At 40.1% G+C, this 19,855-nt stretch overlaps 1 protein-coding gene across 1 annotated transcript in view; it reads right to left on the bottom strand.

Moving 5' to 3' along the window:
- Positions 1-12,241, bottom strand: part of LOC107545102 (anoctamin-4) — a 124,697-nt gene extending 112,456 nt beyond the window's left edge. Inside the window, exons 1-2 of the mRNA XM_087813978.1 lie at positions 12,163-12,241; positions 2,631-2,767 (exon numbers count right to left, since the gene is read on the bottom strand). Of these exons, the coding sequence (XP_087670104.1) occupies positions 2,631-2,767; positions 12,163-12,232 (207 nt within the window). The 5' untranslated portion in view covers positions 12,233-12,241. The remainder of the gene's footprint in view (positions 1-2,630; positions 2,768-12,162) is intronic.
- Between the last annotated feature and the right edge of the window lie 7,614 nt (positions 12,242-19,855).

Genomic DNA, 19,855 nt, shown 5'->3' with positions numbered 1-19,855 from the left:
CCCACCCGAGGATATTTTCTCCATTGCTTTTCAGTGAGAGAGACATGTCCATTGGTTGCCTCCCGCATGCACCCCACCGGGGCTGGGGATCGAGCCTGCAACCGAGGTACGTGCCCTTGGCCGCAATGGAACCCGGGACCCTTCAGTCTCCAGGCCGACGCTCTCACACTGAGCAACTGGCCAGGGCACATTTTTATTAATAAAAATGTAGACAAGAGGAAACAAAGTAAAGATTGGAAAAAGCATGGAGTCAACTGGGCAAAACTTAGGACACCTAATAATACCAAATGCTGGCAGTGATATATAGCAACTGAGAATTCTCATATCCTACAAGTGAGAGTGAAAATTGACATATTTACTCTGGAAAACACTGGCATTTTCTTATAAAATTAAACATCTGTATAGCATACAATCCTAGAGAAATTTCTGATAAAACAATGAGGAGACATGTATATGAATATTCATAGCAGCATCGTTCATGAGCGTAGAAAATAAAAAATTGGAATCAATTCAAATGTCCATGAACAGGTGAATACATAAATAAATTGTAAAGAGTTATACGATGGAGTATTCATGCAACGCTGAACATGAATGAACTGTAGTTGCATTTAGTAATAAGCATAAATCTTAAAACAATATTGACAGAAAAAAACCAAGTCACTAAACACTTTATACTACATGATGCCACTTTTTATAAAGCACTAAACAAAATAAATCCCAAAAGAAGCTGTTAAGGCTACATGTGTATGTGGTAAAACAATTTTTAGAGCAAGAGAACAAAAAACACAAAAATTCAGGAAAACAGTACCTCTGGTAGGGTCAAGGGGTGGGACTGCAGTAGATTTGAAGGTTACAGTAATATTCTAGTTCAATGTTTTTTGAATTCTTTTGGCCACATTAAGAAAAACATTTTACGTTGTGACATTTGTGTATGTATGCAAACATACACAAAATATCTGAGACAAAAGTTTTACGAAATAATACCTATTCTTTCTACTTGCATGCACACTAATATTAATTTTCCATTCCATCAAAAACCAACTGGAGTTAGTCACCTACAATTAGATTGCCACCGTAATTTGAAAAATAAGCTCGATGGTGTTTCAAGGTGTTCGTCTTTTTATGCTTTATCACTTACATATAAGTTACAAATATTAATTTGCAGTAATTTCATCTATAAAACTTAAAGAACAAAAATAGTAGGTGTCATTTTTATCCAGGCTCCATGGGCTTGTTGCAACCATGAACAATGAAAGAGACCACCAAGTGTGGCGGCCCTCGCTGGGGCCAGGATTCTCAGGCTGATAGAGTTCAAACACATGTCTGTAAACTAGCAAGTAGAAATGGGGGAGCTACCTTTTTCCTAGGTCACAGTATACATTGGTTCCCAAATAACAAGATGAAGAAGGCAGATAGGCCTGACGGCCAAGGCCGTTGTTGGAATCCATATTCTTGCACACAAGTGCCATGCATGCAACCTCATCAGAAAGGACCATCTCAGCCAGGAGGGATGGAAACATCCATGACCACAGGCATTTACAACTGATGACCCATTTTCAATGAGTGTTTTTTGACTTTTGCCTTAAGAGGTACTCAGAAGTCTACCCAAGTAAACACCTTCTTAATTATTTTCCAAGCAAGGGAACTGCCCTATGGATTTAGCACATCAGCACCTGCCTGCAAATGAGGGCTTCAGCGAAGGGGCCAGGAGGAGGGTTAGCAATGCCTGAGAGCCTTTCCTCATTTAAATTAAAGGGATGCGACTACAGTTGCATTTTGAGGTCCCTTTCAGGATCCCCACCTTTAGTCTATGGCATTCAACTATCTGTGTGAAGATGATGACAGAATGAGTTTTTCCTTTAAAAGTAAAATACATGGATAGTTGTAGCATGTGGTGCTTGTTGGATGAAGGCTGGGAAACTTGGTAGAAGGAAACATTTTTCTCTGTCGTCTTTTCCCTGGCTAACTGGCTCCGGAATAACAAAAATATTAGGAATATGTAGTAAATAAATGACTTCTTCTGTGTCCCTATTACCTATACCCTGTGCCTATACAAAGGAGATAGGAAGTTCCATGGAGACACAACCTGAGCAACAGTGAACGCCTCTAACAAAATACCTCTTTTTCCAAAATGACACAGGAGCAGATACAATTACAACGAGTTTCCAGATTACAGAGGCAAATGGAAACTCAGAGAGGCTCGAGGCAACACAGTCTATTGCGGGCTGGTGCATTCTGTGTCACTCATCCTGGTGCGGGGGTGGGGGGGCAGTTACACAAGGAAATCCATCCTTGTAAAGCTTACATTTTACTAGTAGTAACACCCAGAATGTAAATTTTCTTAAAATAACAGGTGGCGTTAAGAATCTTCCTTTGTATAAGCAGAACGTCTTCAGGTATACGATGGGAAGTGCCCGACTCACTGATGGTTTGTTTCGAGCCTGGGTAGATTTGGGACTGCTGAAATATACCAGACCCACGGGCGATATCACAGAATATAGGACCTGCCCCGTGTTTGCCAGGAGCATACAGCTCGATGACATGATTACGTTAAACAATTCCCTGGCATATGTTTTACAGCTTCTCGCCTGGATCGAGAACTGTCTTTTTAAGAAATCACACACTCTTACCTCTCCCCCTGCTTCCAATCTGCTGGCATCATCTGAAGTACTGGTCAGGTTTCCAGGGTGAAGGAGAGAATCGTCATCTTTGCAAGGGCTGTTGACAGCTTCTAACTCATCGAAAAGAATATTGACATCCTTGGCCACTAGAACCAAAGTAAATATATTACAAGTGTGGTCAAGGATCTGAGATCTTAAAAGCAATGCTAAAAGAGAAGACGTCTCCCTTTGGCTTCATATTTTCCCATTGTTTCAATAACACCTTGAATGACAGGTATTTATTTCCTATAAGAAAAGGGTGTCTGATGGAAAAACAAGTTTGTCTAAACAGTGTCTTCATTAGATGAGATTAAGGACAATGGGGAGCAGACTAAAGCAGCTGCATAATATAAATATAACTTGCCTTCCAGATAACAGGAGAGGTTCTGTTGAGCTTTCCTTCACTTAGTTGTTTAGCATAAGGTACTGTTACTTAAGACTTCTAAGAACTCATTCCCAGTGCTGCAGATGACCTATTCTTTATTTTTTTTATTTATTTATGTGCTATACACCTTGCTAAGTGAACCCATAAATGTGCCACTTGCATAGTTCAGTAAGAACTGTGATTTTGTTCCTTCTTTGTTACTATTTTAAGGCCTAATAGAGAAAACCCGAAGCGGTAATAAAACATGCAGTTAGATTTTCTGCCTTTCTTCTCTAATCATGGGTTGAAATCATAAAATGAGCTATTCAGTAGCTCTCCCAAAAGTCTGTTGATGCTAACATGTCAATATATGAAGCACTGTATATCAGAGTTCCAAACACAGAGTACCATGTTCAAACGCTCAGAGCCTCGCAGCCTACTGGAAACGCAAGTTCAGCACTGGTGCATGAAAAAGGGTAGTGCCAGGTATCGGTCCCTTCTTTATCAACTTGAATTGCAGATCAACACTGAAGTTCACTTTTTCCTTTGATGCTTTAAAAATGGTGAAGGATTTTTCACCTCTCAGAAGCCACTTCACAGAATAATTTGTAGGATATTGGGCTCTATATACCCAAGCATACAAAGACTCTTCATTCTGTCATTCAAAAAAATCTTTAGAGACAGGCACACTGTGTCAGGCACAGAGCTGGGTGATGGTGATACCTGGGTGAATAAAATCATATGTCTTCTTGCCCTTGTGGTAATAAGAAAAACAAAATAAATAATCAAAGAAATGCTGAGTGCTGTAAAGAAAAAAAACAGAGCTTACATAGAGAGAGAATAGAGATGATGCATTTAGATAGGGTGAGCAGAAAGCTGTATCCAAGATGTGATTTTAGGCAATTTCTTTAACTTCAAGTTTTTCATCTATAAAACAGAGTGGATATGGAAATAAAAGTAACATTTATTGCTTACTGCGATAGACTGAATCACAGCCCCCAAAGGTGACCTAATTCCTGAATGTGAGAATGTGTTACTTTATTCAGCAAAAGGGACTTTGTAGACATGATTAAGTCAAGGATCTTAAAATGGAGAGATTATCCAGGATTATGAGTGGGCCAAAGTCAATACAAGGGAGGGACCAAAATCAGAGAGAGAGATTGGAAGATGCTACACTTCTGGCTTTGAAAAAAAGATGATGGGGCCAAGAGCTAAGGAATGCAGGCAGCCTCTGGAATATAGACAAGGCAAACAAGCAGATTCTCCCCTGGAACCTCCAGAAGGAACACAGTCTTGCTGACACCTTGATGACTTCTGGCTTCCAGAACTGTAAGTTAATACATTTGTGTTTCTTTAAGTCACTAAGTTTGTGCGTATTTTTTTGCAGCAGCAAAAGGAAACCAATTACACTTACTACAGGTTTTTAGACTCGAAGGCTACAAAGAAAAAAACATCATGGTCTTTTCATACAACCAAGGTTTAAGGACATCTATTCTGTGCTTTGTACTCAAAGACAAGTACTAATACTTTTTGAGGAAGTGCCTGAAAAAGCTAGCATGTCAGTGTCGTGAGAGGTGTCAAGACACAAGACAACTTCCCCGACTACCCTATGTAAAGTAACTCCCCCTCACCCAATTTTCTCCATCTCCTCTCACTGTTCATTTCATTCACAGCACTTATCACAATCTGTAATTATATCATTTATTCATTTATTTACTTGTGTACTAAATATTTCCCCTCTTAGAATGTAAGTTCCATTAGGGCAGGGACCCTGTCTGTCTTGACTGGTGTATAAAGGTCCTGGAATGGAGTAAACCTTCAACACTATTTGTTGAAAAACAGAATAATGACCTTGGAGTGGTCACTGACTAATGATGTCTGAGATCCGCCTTTCCTATGGCTCTAGGACCTTGCCTATATGTTTCTCCTAACACATCTTTCATTACAAACCAGGAGCTCCACAGTTTTAAGTCAATACTGAGTAAACTTTGAAGTAGATAGTGATCAGATTTGAACAACAGGATAAAATATGATTTTAACAAAGTCAGAAGACCTGCTCCCTATTCCAGACTCTTAGCCGTGTGAATTTGTGCTCCTGTTTTCTCATTGGTGAAACATTTTTAGAAAACTGCTCTCTCGGGTGACTGAGAGGGTTACATGAGGTAATATGCATGTTAGCAGGTAGCTGACACAGCAGATCCACACAAAAATGTCGATTTGTCCAATTTAGACCCTGGACCTTATGTTAGCATTTTAGCCTTATCAATACAAGAAGGCAGAGGAGAAATATAGTCAATAATATTGCGGTAAGTATGCACAGCGACAGGTGACTAATAAGATGATCACATTGTAAGGAATGTAAACAATGAGTCACTATAGTGTATACCTGAAACTGCTATAATACTGTATACCAAGTATAAATTTTTTTTAAAAGTCTAAAAAATATGGAACGGTTGTTAAGAGGGATAGATTGGGATAAAGGGGAAGCTAAAGAGGATACTGGTATTCTCCTCTAGGTCGTTGGCTCGGACTGGGGAGAACTCTTAAATATCCATTAATCCATCCATGAGAACTGCCCATGCTTTCGTCAAGGATGGACAATTACCAGGTCATCTTCTCCCAGTATCACTTTCTGGTGCTGGCACAGTCAGTTCAATAAAGCCCTCTACATCTGTCGTATAAACCGTCACCCTGGAGACATCTGGCATTGTCTAGATACGCTTTTGATCACTGGGGCTGTGCTAGTCGGATCCAGTGGGTAGGCCAGGGATGCCGCTGAACATCCCACACTGCACAGAGGAGCCCCCACAACAAAGAGTTAGCCAGCCCAAAAACGTCAACAGTGCTAAGGCTGAGAGGCTCTGCCCTACATTAAAGCCCCAGCTATTGATTCTGCACGGACCAGATAACCTGGAAAAGGGAGAAGAGCCTTACTGCTGCCCATCAGAAACACTTCTGAAAGTCATCGTGGAACTGATGCCACCTGAGTGCGCAGGGGAAATCGGTAGGTCATGGTAAACTGGTCGTCAGATAATAAGTGATACCGAGGCACCGTTATTACCTGCTGGACTCTCCTGAGCGTCAGCAGAGATTAGAAATGCTGAACTGTCAGAGAAGGCTCAGAAAGAAGACTGTAGAATATAGAAACATTCCACAATCGGAAGAAACATGCCCTTCATCAGCATTTCCTCACTGTAACTGATCCATCAGCTTTCACTACATGGCAAATTTTAGAAACAAACTACAATAGCCTTTGATGCAAACTTACATTATTTTCCTTAAAGAGAAAACAACCCCCAACTTCTGCAGTTAAAATTTTTTAAAATCTATTTATTAACAAGTATTTATCATGTGCCTACCATGGCCAGACACTGCGCTGGGCTAGAAACTGGGCTCAGGTGCTGGCCACGACAGGCATGGCCCCTGTCCTCCCAGAGCTCACTGACCAGCCAAGATGGGAGGGTGATCTCTCTATACACAGGCACGGATGTCACAAACGTACTCTTCATCCAGATAAGGTCACTTGTTAATGGATGCTGTCTCCTCCCTTATACTTTTTCCTCAAAAAAAAATATGTCTGTTAAGTACCTGCCTCGAACAATTCTGCTGTTAGATTCATTAAATAAGAAAGGGAGCCAAATGTTCTAAGGAGCTGATTAAGAATGATTAGAAGGAAGCCCAGATGGGTGGCTCAACTGGTTGGAGCATCCTCCTGTAAACCAAGACGACAGCGAGTTCGATTCCTGGTCAGGGCACCTACCTAGGTTGTGGGTTTGATCCCCGGTCCAGGCCCGTACGGGAGGCAATCGCTAGATGTTTCTCTCTTTCTCCCTGCCTCCCTCCCTTCCCCTCTCTCTCTCTCTCTCTCTAAAAAAATCATTAGAAATATATCCTCGGGTGATGATTTAAAAAAAAAGAAGAATGACTAGGAGAGAGAATGCAAATGCAAAAGCTTCATGCAACCCAAATAATGGACTTCCACTGCATTTAGACTCAGGAAGGGCTGTGTGAACAGAACCGGGCAGCTAAGATGGGTCCGGGCGGCTGGGCAGCATGCATTTGGTAAAGCAGGGGAGACGCCCAAATTATTCTGTTTTGCAAAAAGCAGGCACTCCGCCTAGAAAGACCTGGAAACGAAACAGCAGAGATGTACGTCTGCATATAACCACCGAGCAAGGGTGAAGAAACCCAAATTGCCTGGGAAGAGCGAAAGTCAGCAGCAGAGTCTGAGCAGCTCCCCAAATGCAGCGCAGCAAAGAGATTTCTGCGGCCGGCTCGCTATACACCATCCCGGGGAAACCAGAGGGCCAGAGTCATACAGCAATGAAAACAACAACAGCAACAAAACAACAAATAGTAAATACGTTTTAGAAATTGTCTAAAAGAGAATAAGAAATAAATACCCCAAAAATCAAATAGTGGACTCACTGCTCTTCTCTTTCTCTTTCCCACATGCAGCGGAATCACCCCACCTTGGTGCTAAAGGACAGGAGTCCTTTGGTCTCAGTATTTTCTGATGCAGAGAAAACAAAGTGAAATTATAGGTCACTGAAGCCAGGAGGGGGTTGAGAGGCATAAGCTAAGTCCCTATTTGTCCTTCAGAGTGCCAGTTCATTACACTATTTTTGTCCTGAGTTCCACATTATCACAGCTGATACTCGGAAACCTGAACATATTGGCATATTGACCTCATTAGAAAATGCAAAAAAAAGGGACACCTTCAGGAACAATTTAGAATGCACAGAAGGTTGTTTATATCTCAACCTGACACTTACCTGGCTGTTTTACAAGTTCATCTTTATGTCTAGGGCCCCTTTCAGGGCAGCTCTAAAATTGCTAGCAAATAAGAGGCACTCAATGTCCATTTTAAAACAAATGAAAGCTAGTTGTAAGATTATATAAACTACTATCTTTCCCTTTCTAATTATCTTAGTGAGATTATTTAAAAGAATCTGTTTCTCTCTTAGGTTCGGAGATTAAATTTAAAGGAAGTGAGAAGAGACAACAATTTATTGAAAACTGCGTTTCAAGAATTGTCAGGTCTGTTTTCTCTTTTCATCCTCAGAACACCTAATGAGACAGATATTACGAGAAAATAACCAGGTCCAGAGATGCTAAGCAAGGCCACACAGCCAGTAAGTTACAGAGATGAATTCTAACCCAGTTCTGACTCCTAAATCCACGCTACTTCTAACCAGCTCCTTTTTTGCTTTTGGAAAGCATTCTATTATTCTTAAATCACGTTAGGCTTCAAGAGCAGGAAGTCATCTAACCACCAAACAATTATGTTGTCACAGTTCTAAATAAAGCTAGATTTTACATCTACAGCTGACAGATCTGACACGTTTTAAACTTTAACAAACAGATCAGATTAAATGTTTTTGAAAATTCAGGGAAACACACAGACTCAGCACAGCTTTGAGCACCTTAGGCTGGGATTTTTAAAAACTAAACAGTACTTAGCATTTAGATGACACTAGCAAGCCTAGGACTCTAGATGTTCACTGCTCTTCAAATGAATCTGATAATGTCCCCAAGGCAGAGACCTCCTGGTTTACCAATAGAGAGGAAAGAGAGAGAGAGAGAAAAAGAGGGGCTAATTTAGAAAACTCTAAATAAATAAATGAAGTCACTGGAAAGGACATAAATCCTTTCTTAGCTGGCTTTCTTCCTTTTCAATAGGCCAGTGGTTTTCCAAGTGTGTTCCTTGGAACCCCAGATCCTTTTGGGAGCTTCAGGAAACCATGGGGGGGGGGTAAAGAAGAAGCTGAGTGGGCAAAGCCCTGCAGCCTCTACCCCCCACCTCACTCCACCCCATCCCATCCTACCCCAAAAGGCCTAGTTATCTGTTTTATATTTGAGATTATACGTGAAAGCGTATCTGGCTCTCATTTCACACCCTCTGCTCTTTGCTCTCTTCCCTTCATTAGAACCTAATGGACTATAACACAATAGTGTCTGTTAGGGTCTGAATGCCACTCAAGAGTCCCCACATGGCCCTGGCCGGGTGGCTCTCAGTTGGTTAGAGCGTCGCCCCGATACGCCACGGTTGCGGGTTGGATCCCGTCAGGGCACACACAGGAGTCAACCAATGATGCATGAATAAGAGGAACCACAAATCAAGGTCTGTCTGTCTCCTTCCCTCTCTCTCCCGCCCCCTTCTCCCGTCTCCCCTCCCCCTCTCTCCCCACCCACCCTCCTCCTCCTATCCAAGCATCGCCCACCCCGAAATTCAGGCCTGCAGAAAATAAAAGCCAGGAACTCTCGACAACAGGAAACTCTGCTGAAACAAGGGAGCTCCAGGCATCCCTAGCTGCCACCATGGGGTGAGGAGAGAAGAAAGAGATGGGGGAAGTGACCTCAAGGAACACGCGCACACACGCACACACACACACACTATACAGCCACATTGAAATGCTTTTTTCCAGAAAGCAATCAACTCGTTCTCGATTTGAACAATGAAACCAAATGTGACCTACAAACGTTTTAATTTTTCCTGAGTTAAACTATGCACCAAAATGTTCAACGCTGCTTTAAAATGTGATGCCCAGCACAGTGCCTGGCACATAACCAGTGAGATGGGCGCATGGATAGATGGATGAAGGGACAGAGTAACTCTTTTCTTCCTTATAAGTTGTGTAGCTGATATGAGGGAAGTTGAGAAACAACTTATGGACGGCCAGTGTCTCTGAGAAATATTTTTCTGATAATGAAGCTATTCAAAGGGCATAAGCACTACAGGAAAAAATGCAAATGCACTTTACAGTGTGGAAGCATGGGGAGGAATTCTTATATTACGGTGTAACAACACAATAATACAATTTTTTTTTAAATCCAAAGTAGTACATTTTTCTTAATCATTTTTATTTAATCTTTTGTTTAGCAGAACAAGGACTGATATACGATTAAATATTGACTCTATCATATATTAACCATATAGCCTTGGGGAGGTATACTCAGTTTTTTCACCTTTACAATGAAGAAATTACTATCTGCTATTACTTAGGGTTGTTTTAAAAATAAAAATCCTAAAACATTTCTTGAATCTGGCCTATTTCAGACTCAAGAAATGTATGAAACACACACACACACACACACACACACACACACACACACGCTCTTATAGCTGGATCCTGAAGGGCATACATATAGTCCACAAAATTCTAAGAACACAGTGAACTCTTTCCATCATCTTGCTAAAAATGTAGCAGACAAGGAGTTTTACTGATGTTTAAATCCTACATTTTTTTTTCATATTTATACATTGGTCTCTCAAAATCCATAAACAATATTCTAAGGTACAAGTCCCTTGAGGAACCAAACCGTGTATTTTTATACTTAGAAATTTCAGTGATGCATATACAGAATCTAGACAGAAACTAAAGGTAGATAAATAGCCCAAATCTTTCGTACCAAAAATAACCCAGGTTACGTGAGCAGCTTCGCAAACCTACTTAGCATAAAACTTAGCTTTTAACAAGAAAATAGATTAGTTCCAAAGTATTAGAAAATTCTTACACCTATAAAAAATTTGATTTGCATTTTAAAGTGAAGTAACATTTCCTTTTTCTTATTTTTAAATTTAAATATTAAGTACTCACAGACTTATACTCTTCTACCTGTTCATAAAGATGTCACCACTTTGAACTACAAAGCTATAAAACATCATATACAAATGTTTTTACTAAGATGTGTAAACAAAAATTACCATAAAAATAGTCTCATAAACATTTAGTCCATTCTGGTGTAAGTTCATTCAGCCCTAAAAAAATTCACCTCCTGTACTTGCACAGAAGCCATTTTATCATTTATTAAAACATTTTTAAATCCTTTCAGCTCTGTATAATCTATCTTCTTTCACATCAAAGAAAGTAATTACATCATTTTACAACTTCCCATGAAAAGTTACTTTCTCTCTAATGTCTATTAATTTAATTTTATTTTTATTCTCCTGGGGAAATTTTTCTCTTTTCTTCACTAGCCTAATCTGAAGGGACCGCCCAGCCAGAGCAAACAGACGGTCCTCGTAGGTTCCTCATGGAAAGTCCTTGTCTCAGAACGAGCCTCGCATTCAGCGCTGGGGCCGTCCACCTCCGGGGGTTAGGCCCTTACACGAGCACATTCACCAGGAAACCCTCCCTTCAAGCCTGGTCTCCGTTACTCACCACGTTACCTGGTACTTAACTTCTCCCACCCTAAGCTGTCCAAACTCTCAAGTGGAGACAGGCTCTCGGAAGGTTAGGAGAGTAGTATAATGACAAAAGGGGATCACTTAAAATGCTTACTATTCTTTATTTAAAAAATTCATATAGAAATGCAATGTCACAAAACTAAAGTTAGCAAAAAACTGCAGTGGTTCTTCATGCAGTGCATGATCTTTGCATCCAAATCCTTCAAGTGCAACATTATATAATATACTGTTTGTTCTTTGAAGAGCAGCATCATTATCTAGAATTAGAGCTCTGATGATGAAACACAGAAGTTAATGACTTAGTATGTGACACCGCGTCACCCATCCTCAGGGCTAAATCTATAACTGGGGTAAATGCATTAATTATGATAAAATTCTTAGTGAAAACCGTAAAACACAAATAAGGTAGTGTAGGAAGAGTAAACCTTGATTAATCAAAATGCTTAGACGAGAGAGAGGTTCACTTGCAGGTCACAGCCCATCATCAATGACTCCTGATCCCCGTTTTGGAGAATAAGTTCCTGATTTTGGCTTCCTGCATCAACGCCCACTTCCTACTACTTACATCTGAGCAAAGGAACAGTATTCTGGTTTCTAATAGATTTTTCTTTCAGTATGATCAATCCAGGAATTTAACAAATTACAATACCCACTGATTTATTAAATATGATAGCATGTTCCATATACAGAATTTATCATTCCACTAGGCTTCTTCAAAGACCCCGATATTACGTGATTCACAATTTCACAAATTAAACTAACCATCTCTTTTCATCTCAATTTCACTAACCATCTCTTCTGGTCTCAACATCAGTTAACCCATATCTCTTTTAAGACATCACTGTATTTTTTAGAGCCTGGCATCCAAGGTTTCTAGGTTTAGTCCCCCACCCAAGTATTATAAGTTTCTTCTTTCACGACGAATTTAAAATTTGAGTGCAACTTACTTTCTTGAATTGCATTAAGAATCTCTGAAAAGTCCACATCACTCTTTGGGCCGTCGGGTAGTATTTGCATATCCAGCTGGTAGCCTCCTTCTAGAGAAATGAAAGATATTCATGGAGTTTGCACTGGTTATCAGAAAGCCCAGCACCAGGGTCCCAAGGAGAGGCAATGTCAAACTCTCAAATGAACAGCCAGCTGCTCTGCCAGGCATCTTCCCTCTTGGACAAACGACTTTTAAAAAAATAAGGAACATTACCAGCCATTTGCTCCTTATGGGACCAAAAGCTTTAATTGTATTTCCAATGCAAAAATAAGGCAACTACTTTATTGCAATACCACATACGTTATAGTATTTATTGATGACTTCCTGGGTGAAGAATATAACACGGTAGCCTGCACCCAAGGATATTTAAAATTATTTTCAGCTTCTACGTGGCTAATAAGTGACATTCAACACAAAACTTTATGATACTGTCTCCTTTAAAATTATAATAATTCACTTGTAGGGAAAGATTTAATATTCTTGACATCACAGAATAAAAGGTATCACTTTTTCCCCCTCACAGGTGGACTTCCTTGCCATATCATGTATTTTTTCAATTATATCAGAATATTTTATTTATTATATCATGTAATTAAGCCTCTTGTGCTAGTTTTGTCTTATGTATTTTGATGTATAAAGAAAGAGGATTTTTTACGCTGCTCCACACATTTATAGGACATTTAAGGAAATCAAAGAAACAAAGATATCAAAAAGTAACTTTATCATAAATAATAATAAACCTGAACGCCTCTTAAAGTTCCAGTAAGAACATCTCCTGTTTGAGGAGTCTGGACAGGCTAACGGCCAGCGCTAAAATAAACAGACAGCCTGGTGAATAGAAGATGGATGCCCTGGCTTCCAATACTTTTGTAGAAATAATTCTTTCATTAGCCCAGAAATTATTCTTAGCTTGGAGTAAAATTTCAGTTACATCCCTAAAACTCAAGAAGAATTAGACAGTCACTGCCTTATGGGGAGCACTCATTCTGGGAGGGAAATGGACACAAGTAACTGAACATAATAGAAGGTAAGCGTTAGGAGGGCAGGAACTTCTGTCTGCGTGCTATCACCCAGCACTTAGAGCTCGGTGCGGGGGCACAGAGCAGGACCTCAACAAATGTAGGGTGAACCAATGAATGAGGATCTGCAGTAATTATGAAACAAAGGCAGTGGAGCTACAAGTAAAGAAAGACTAAGCTTCTCAATGGGACAGAACTAAGGTGCCTTCCTGCTGGCCCAGAATTCAAATGGGTTATTTGCTTTTGTTCCCATGGCCATGCTTTCAACTTCTACTAAGGCTAATCACCTTTGTTCTGTCCAATAACCAAAGGCTTCACAATGACGAAACAAACCAAAACAAAATACAAGAATATTCAATACTGCCTACTGGCCAGGCTCTGTGCTATGTACTTCATTATCTCATTTAGTCTTTAACACCGAAAAGGAGATGTAATAAGAAGGTGCAATTTGCCCAAAGTCACAGCTACTAAGTTGTAAAGATACAATACTACCCAGCTAGCGTGGCTCATCTCCAAACTTGCCTTTAGCTTTTCTCACGCTTGATAGACCTGTTTCTACCTAAATCTTAATTGTGATTCTATAGCATAAGCAAAGTTGGAAGCGGTTTCAATAAAAAGTAACCTTGATAAGAACATTTACTTTTTTAATAAAAGTTCTTCAGCTGAGCAAACAAAATTTTAAAGATTCACTTTAGATTTGTATCTAGCTTACATGGATTTTAGCTCAACGCTTATCGACAAAAGGAATCAGAGAAACAAGCTCCAAAGATGAGTTTCTCGATCAGCAAATATGTCAATGCCTTTCCCATTCCATCTCTGGCTGTAGAAATCCCTTTCTGCTTTTTTAAAAAATATTTTTATTGAATTTATTGGGGTGACATTGGTTAATAAAATTATATAGGTTTTGGGTGTATGACTGTATAACACATCATCTGTATATTGCACTGTGCTCACCACCCCAAGTCTAGTCTCCTTCTATCACCACTTACCCCCCTTTACCCTCTTCTACCTCCCCCATGCTCCTTTCCCTCTGATAATCACCATACTATTGCCTGTGTCTGTGTTTTCTTTCCTTCTTTCCTTCTTTCCTTCTTTCTTTCTTTCTTTCTTTCTTTCTTTCTTTCTTTCTTTCTTTCTTTCTTTCTTTCTTTCTTTCTTTCTCTCTCTCTCTCTCTCTCTCTCTCCCCCTCCCTCCCTCCCTCCCTCCTTTCCTTCCTTTCCTCCTTTCTTTCCTTCTTTCTTTCTTTCTTTCTTTCTTTCTTTCTTTCTTTCTTTCTTTCTTTCTTTCTCTCTCTCTCTCTCTCTCTCTCTCTCTCTCTCTCTCTCCCTCCCTCCCTCCCTCCCTCCTTTCCTTCCTTTCCTCCTTTCCTCCTTTCTTTCCTTCTTTCTTTCTTTCTTTCTTCTTTCTTTCTTTCTTTCTTTCTTTCTTTCTTTCTTTCTTTCTTTCTTTCTTTCTTTCTTTCTTTCTTTCTCTCTCTCTCTCTCTCCCCTCCCTCCCTCCCTCCCTCCTTTCCTTCCTTCCTTCCTTCCTTCCTTCCTTCCTTCCTTCCTTCCTTCCTTCCTTCCTTCCTTCCTTTCTTTCTTTCTCTTTCTTTCTTTTTCTTTCTCTCTCTCTCTCTCTCTCTCCTTCCTTCCTTCCTTTCCTCCTTTCCTCCTTTCTTTCCTTCTTTCTTTCTTTCTCTCTCTCTCTCGCCCCTCCCTCCCTCCCTCCCTCCCTCCCTCCCTCCCTCCCTCCCTCCCTCCTTTCTTTTCTTTCTTTCCTTTCTTTTCTTTCCTTTCTTCCTTCCTTCCTTCCTTCCTTCCTTCCTTCCTTCCTTCCTTCCTTCCTTCCTTCCTTCCTTCCTTCCTTCCTTCCTTCCTTCCTTCCTTTCTTTCTTTCTTTCTTTCTTTCTTTCTTAATCCCCTCACCTATTTCGCCCAGCCACTAACCCCCCACCCCTCTGACAGCTGGCATTCTGTTCTCTCTATCTGAGAGTCTGTTTCTATTTTAAGGCCCATCCTAAATGCTTCGCTTGATCCTAACGAGTAAATGCCACTTTCCACTCCCTGAACCCATATAGCTGTCTGCATTTTATCTTTTCTATGGCACATGTTTTCCATCAGGAATAAGGTAAGGTAAGTAGCTAGCACAATGTGGAGCAGACACAGACAAAACGAGAGTCCCTGCTGGTCATCTCCATCTCTTCTCGGCTCCAGCACCCTCAGCTAAACCATAACAGGATGGAGGCCTGGGACCCAACCGCATCTCCTTTCTTATCTCCTACAGAACCTAGAACAAGGCCTTGAAGAAACAGTAGTTGCTCAGTTAATGCTTTTACTTCAATTTCACATTATTAGTATCACTGAGCATAGACTAAGAAAATATCCCAGTTTTCCTTTCTAGTCCACAATTTTAAGGCATCTTGATATGCTATCTACAGGTGACCATGAAAGACATATTTTAGATCATGCGTTTGCTTTTTAAATTTTGTCAAATAATAAAGAAAATCTTAACATACCAAAGGGCTTATAATGAAAATCAATAGTTGTTAAACCCACCTTTCTCAAATCCCATCCCAGTCCCCCAGTACAACCCCTTTTAAGAGATTGCATTATTACTTCTTTCAGACACATTCATGTGTGTACTCCATTGTTTCTTGATCAATTTTATGTATTACTTTTTGTTTTCTGCTATAAGACAATATAACTTATGTTATTGCCACTCTCCCTTGCCCTCCACCCACCCATCAAATCACTATTCTTTTTTTTTTTTTTTTTTTTCAATCCTCACCCAAGGGTATTTTTTCCACTGCTTTTCAGAGAGGGTGGAAGAGAGACAGAAAGAGAAACATCGATGTGAGAGAGACACATCAATTGGTTGCCTCCCGCAAATGCCCCGACTAGGACCAGGGATCGAGCCTGCAACTGGGGTCCATGCCCTTGGCCAGAATCAAACCTGGGACCCTTCAGTCCATGGGCTGATGCTCTAACCACTGAGCCAAACTAGCCAGGGCCAAGTCATAATTCTTAGTTATTATATTATATTGCCTCAGTTTAGTAAATTTAAATAAATTATTTATTTTTTGTTTGTTTGTTTAAAATATTACAGATGTCCCTTTTCCTCCCCAACGACCCATTCCGCCCGGTCCCGCCCCCCTCCCCAGTCCCCTTCCTCACCATTGTCCGTGTCCTTGGGTTGTGCATATATGCATATAAATTATTTGGTTACTCTCTCCCCCTCCACCCACCCGCCCTCCTCCATCCCTCTGACATTCGTGAGTCTGCTCTATGCTTCCATGTCATTGAATCTATTCTGTTCATCTGTTTATTAAATTCTTTAGAGTCCACATATAAGCGAAATAAATTATTTAAAATTCAATTTCTTGTTCACTCAAATATAGACAGTTCTTAGATTTGCAAATTACACAAAGTGGTATAAAACACTGATTTTGACACTGCACTAACCTGGGTTTGAATTCCATTTTTATGTGACCCTGAGCCATTAAATAATGAGTCTTGTTTTTCTCATTTATAAAATGAAGAGGTTGAAATTTCTGGAGACTCTATTAAAAAATGTTAAAAATAATTTGGCTCATAGTGTTAAATCATTATGATCCCCTAAAATTTTTATGTGACATATTCCTTCTCTGCACATTTAGGGCCAATTCCAGGTTGAGGGCCTAGTTAAACAACTTACCAAAAAAAAATCCTATAATTTAGACTTGGAATAGTTCTTCCATGTTTAAGCAGAAATAAAGAAAATTGTGACAAATCAAATTTTACCTTCCCCGTAAAACAGAAAAGATGGCAACTCTGTAAAGTAGGCTTACGGGGACAAATGGCATTTTCTGTGATTTCCTCATAATACATGATGCTAGATCTGAGCGTCTGTCTACATTCTATTTATCTTCTGGAATAAAAATTGGTAGTACCTGCCCTGAGAGGTATATTTCATATCAGTCCTCAAATGCAGCATATTTTACAGAATAGGAAGCAGTGATATTTCAAAAGGTAATATCAATATCTAAAATAAATCCTCAAATGTAATATTTTTGGACTTGATGCGCTGCAAAGACACCATTTTTGAAACTGGGAGTTTGCTTTCAATTCCCCCTAAAAGTGAACTCCGAGTTTCTAAGACAGTGCTAGGACAGAGAATGATATTAAGAAGGGAGGGAGGTACAGACTTTCCCTGTATCAGCCAGTGTCCAAGATAAATCTTTTAGAAGTAAAGAAAGAAAAGGAATTCACTTCTTCTGGAGGATCTGAAATTGAGAACTCTAGATTTACATGTGGGATATGCCACTGGTTCTGGAAAAACTTTCCATCCCTGGTTCTTAACTTCGTTTATAGTGCTTCCCCAAATCTATTTAATGTGCCATAAGCTATAAAGGTATTGCAATAAAGCATGCTGCATAACTGCTACTGTAAAAGACACCCCCGATCATGCTCTTTTTATATTAGTGTTGCATAACTATAAATCTAGTGATATGACAGATCATTTTTTCACAGTAGAAAGCTCAGCTTTGTATTAGTAGGAAAAAAAACAGATCAGTTCACCCACAATAATCACTATGAAAGCTACAAATATCCCTCTAAATGATTAACGCTGAGTAGTTTTAAGGACCCAGTTCTGGACTGGGTTACCGGAGAACCACATTTGGCTAATAGCTGTCGGATGTTTCCCAGGTTGAAAATGGAAATAATAATCCCACTGCTTCTGCCAGTAATGGCTGACCTTCAGCAAAATTGCTTCCATGTGTCCCTGGGTTGGCAAGATAGTCACCTCCTGGATGATAATGCATCCCTGCACTAAGAGTTCCAGAGAGGGCTTGGAAATCTGAGCTCCAGAGCTGCAAATGGCAGGAAGGATTGGTGCCTCCTGCAGGCAGAGCCCCGCGGGGGCCCTCCAGGCTCCCAGAGGCTGCGGTCTGTTGTTATGACAACAGAGCTCACAGCGGAAGGGAAGAGGGAAACGAAGGATTAGGGGGGGTTACAGAACAGACGCCATGAAACTTGTTTACTATCTTAACTTGCATGACAAATCTGGGTGTCCAGGGGCTTGGCTGGATATAAGGAGGGTGGTCCTTACAAGACAACCAGCCTCATGAGAGCTTGTACATCAGTCAGCCTCTCGCCTCCCAGTCAGGGAGTTAAGCTTAACAGACATTACTGTTAACTGAGTACCACGGTCAAGGGCTTAGGCTCAGTTTAGGGTTTAGGCTACTAGTTAGAGTTGTATAATCTTGAGTTAATGGTTACTTAAATCTCTCCAAGCTTCTTAATTATAAAATTATTTGAAAGAGCTGCAGGCAGAAGATGCAGTTTTATATTTCCCAAAACACAATACCCTGTCCAGAAATTAATCATTTGGTTTTCTTCGTGGTTGCCTTCTCTATAGCTTTCCATCATTCATTTTGAGTGTTCCAACACTTGTGAAAAGATTCTTAGGGAAATTCTCTATAAATGCATCATATAGGTAGGAGTATATGCACATGTCCCTCAGCAGAGGGAAAAGAAAATGCAAATATTGAAGGGAAGAATCTGGTATGTATTTTTAGGCACAAGTTTGTTATTCAGCACACAGATATCGATGCCCACATTTGCCAACGCCCAAAATAGCTTGTTTTCCTAAGCACCCCCGATTTACTAACCTCACATCACACGTCTTCTAAAAACACATAAAGAGGAAGCGATTCAGATGAGGGATGACTTCAGATGTGGTGTTCTTTCTACACCACAGCACTAACGGGTCTGAAATGCATCACACTGACCTTCAAAGCAGTGAGAAATAAAACAGAAGCCCCTTTAAGGAGCTCGCACCATTTGTATTCAACATAATCTCAAAGCCATGAGGAAGATCTTATCTTCCAGCCACACCAAAAATCCATTCCACAGATAGGAAAACAAATATATCCTTTCATCCAGGCTTCAGGTCTATTCAAGGGAAGCCAGATTCCTTAGGCTCAGTAAGGAAGCAGCAGCCACAAATCTCAAAACAATGTCTGTATTCAGATAAAGTGATGTAAAAAACACCAACATCTCACACTCAACTGATTCTCATCTTCAAGAAAAAGAAAACGGTCACAGTGAAAATAACAAAGACAACAAAAGAAACACCCATAAGAAATTAAAGACATAGGTTTTAGCTGGGGTCTATCAATTACTAATTTTGTACTTTGGAGCAAGCAATTTCATTCTGAAAAAAATAGGGGTAATTCCACCTCACCAACTGCTGCCAGAACTAAATGAGATGTGGGAGAAATATTTGTGAAAGCCCTTTGGAAACAATAGAGCAGCATCTAATGTGAGGTGGTGATGCCATGATGATTACTGTTGTTGAGATTGGTCATGCATTTACTTTTTTCATTTTTTCCCCCTAAAGAATGAGTTGGATCTTGACTCTCATCTTGGCAGAACCAGGGACAAGTCCGCCCAGAAAGACTTGTCTGTTGGCTGTCTTTCCTTGTTTAAATCTTTCCTTAATGGCTCCTCATCTCTAGCTCTCCCCACAGCCTCTGGTACTCCTGGGTTGTTTATTTGTCGTTTTTTAGCATGTGGAGTTCTGTTTATTAGTAGAAATTTTACATGATAATAGTATCTTCGAGGTCAAGTTGTGGTATAAATTGAAAAGCACTAGACTAGACTGAGGAC

The sequence above is a fragment of the Miniopterus natalensis genome, chromosome 2 (genome assembly GCF_054644295.1).
Source record: "Miniopterus natalensis isolate mMinNat1 chromosome 2, mMinNat1.hap1, whole genome shotgun sequence".
NCBI classification, from domain to species: Eukaryota; Metazoa; Chordata; class Mammalia; order Chiroptera; family Miniopteridae; genus Miniopterus; species Miniopterus natalensis.
This window is presented reverse-complemented; position numbering and strand designations above follow the sequence as displayed.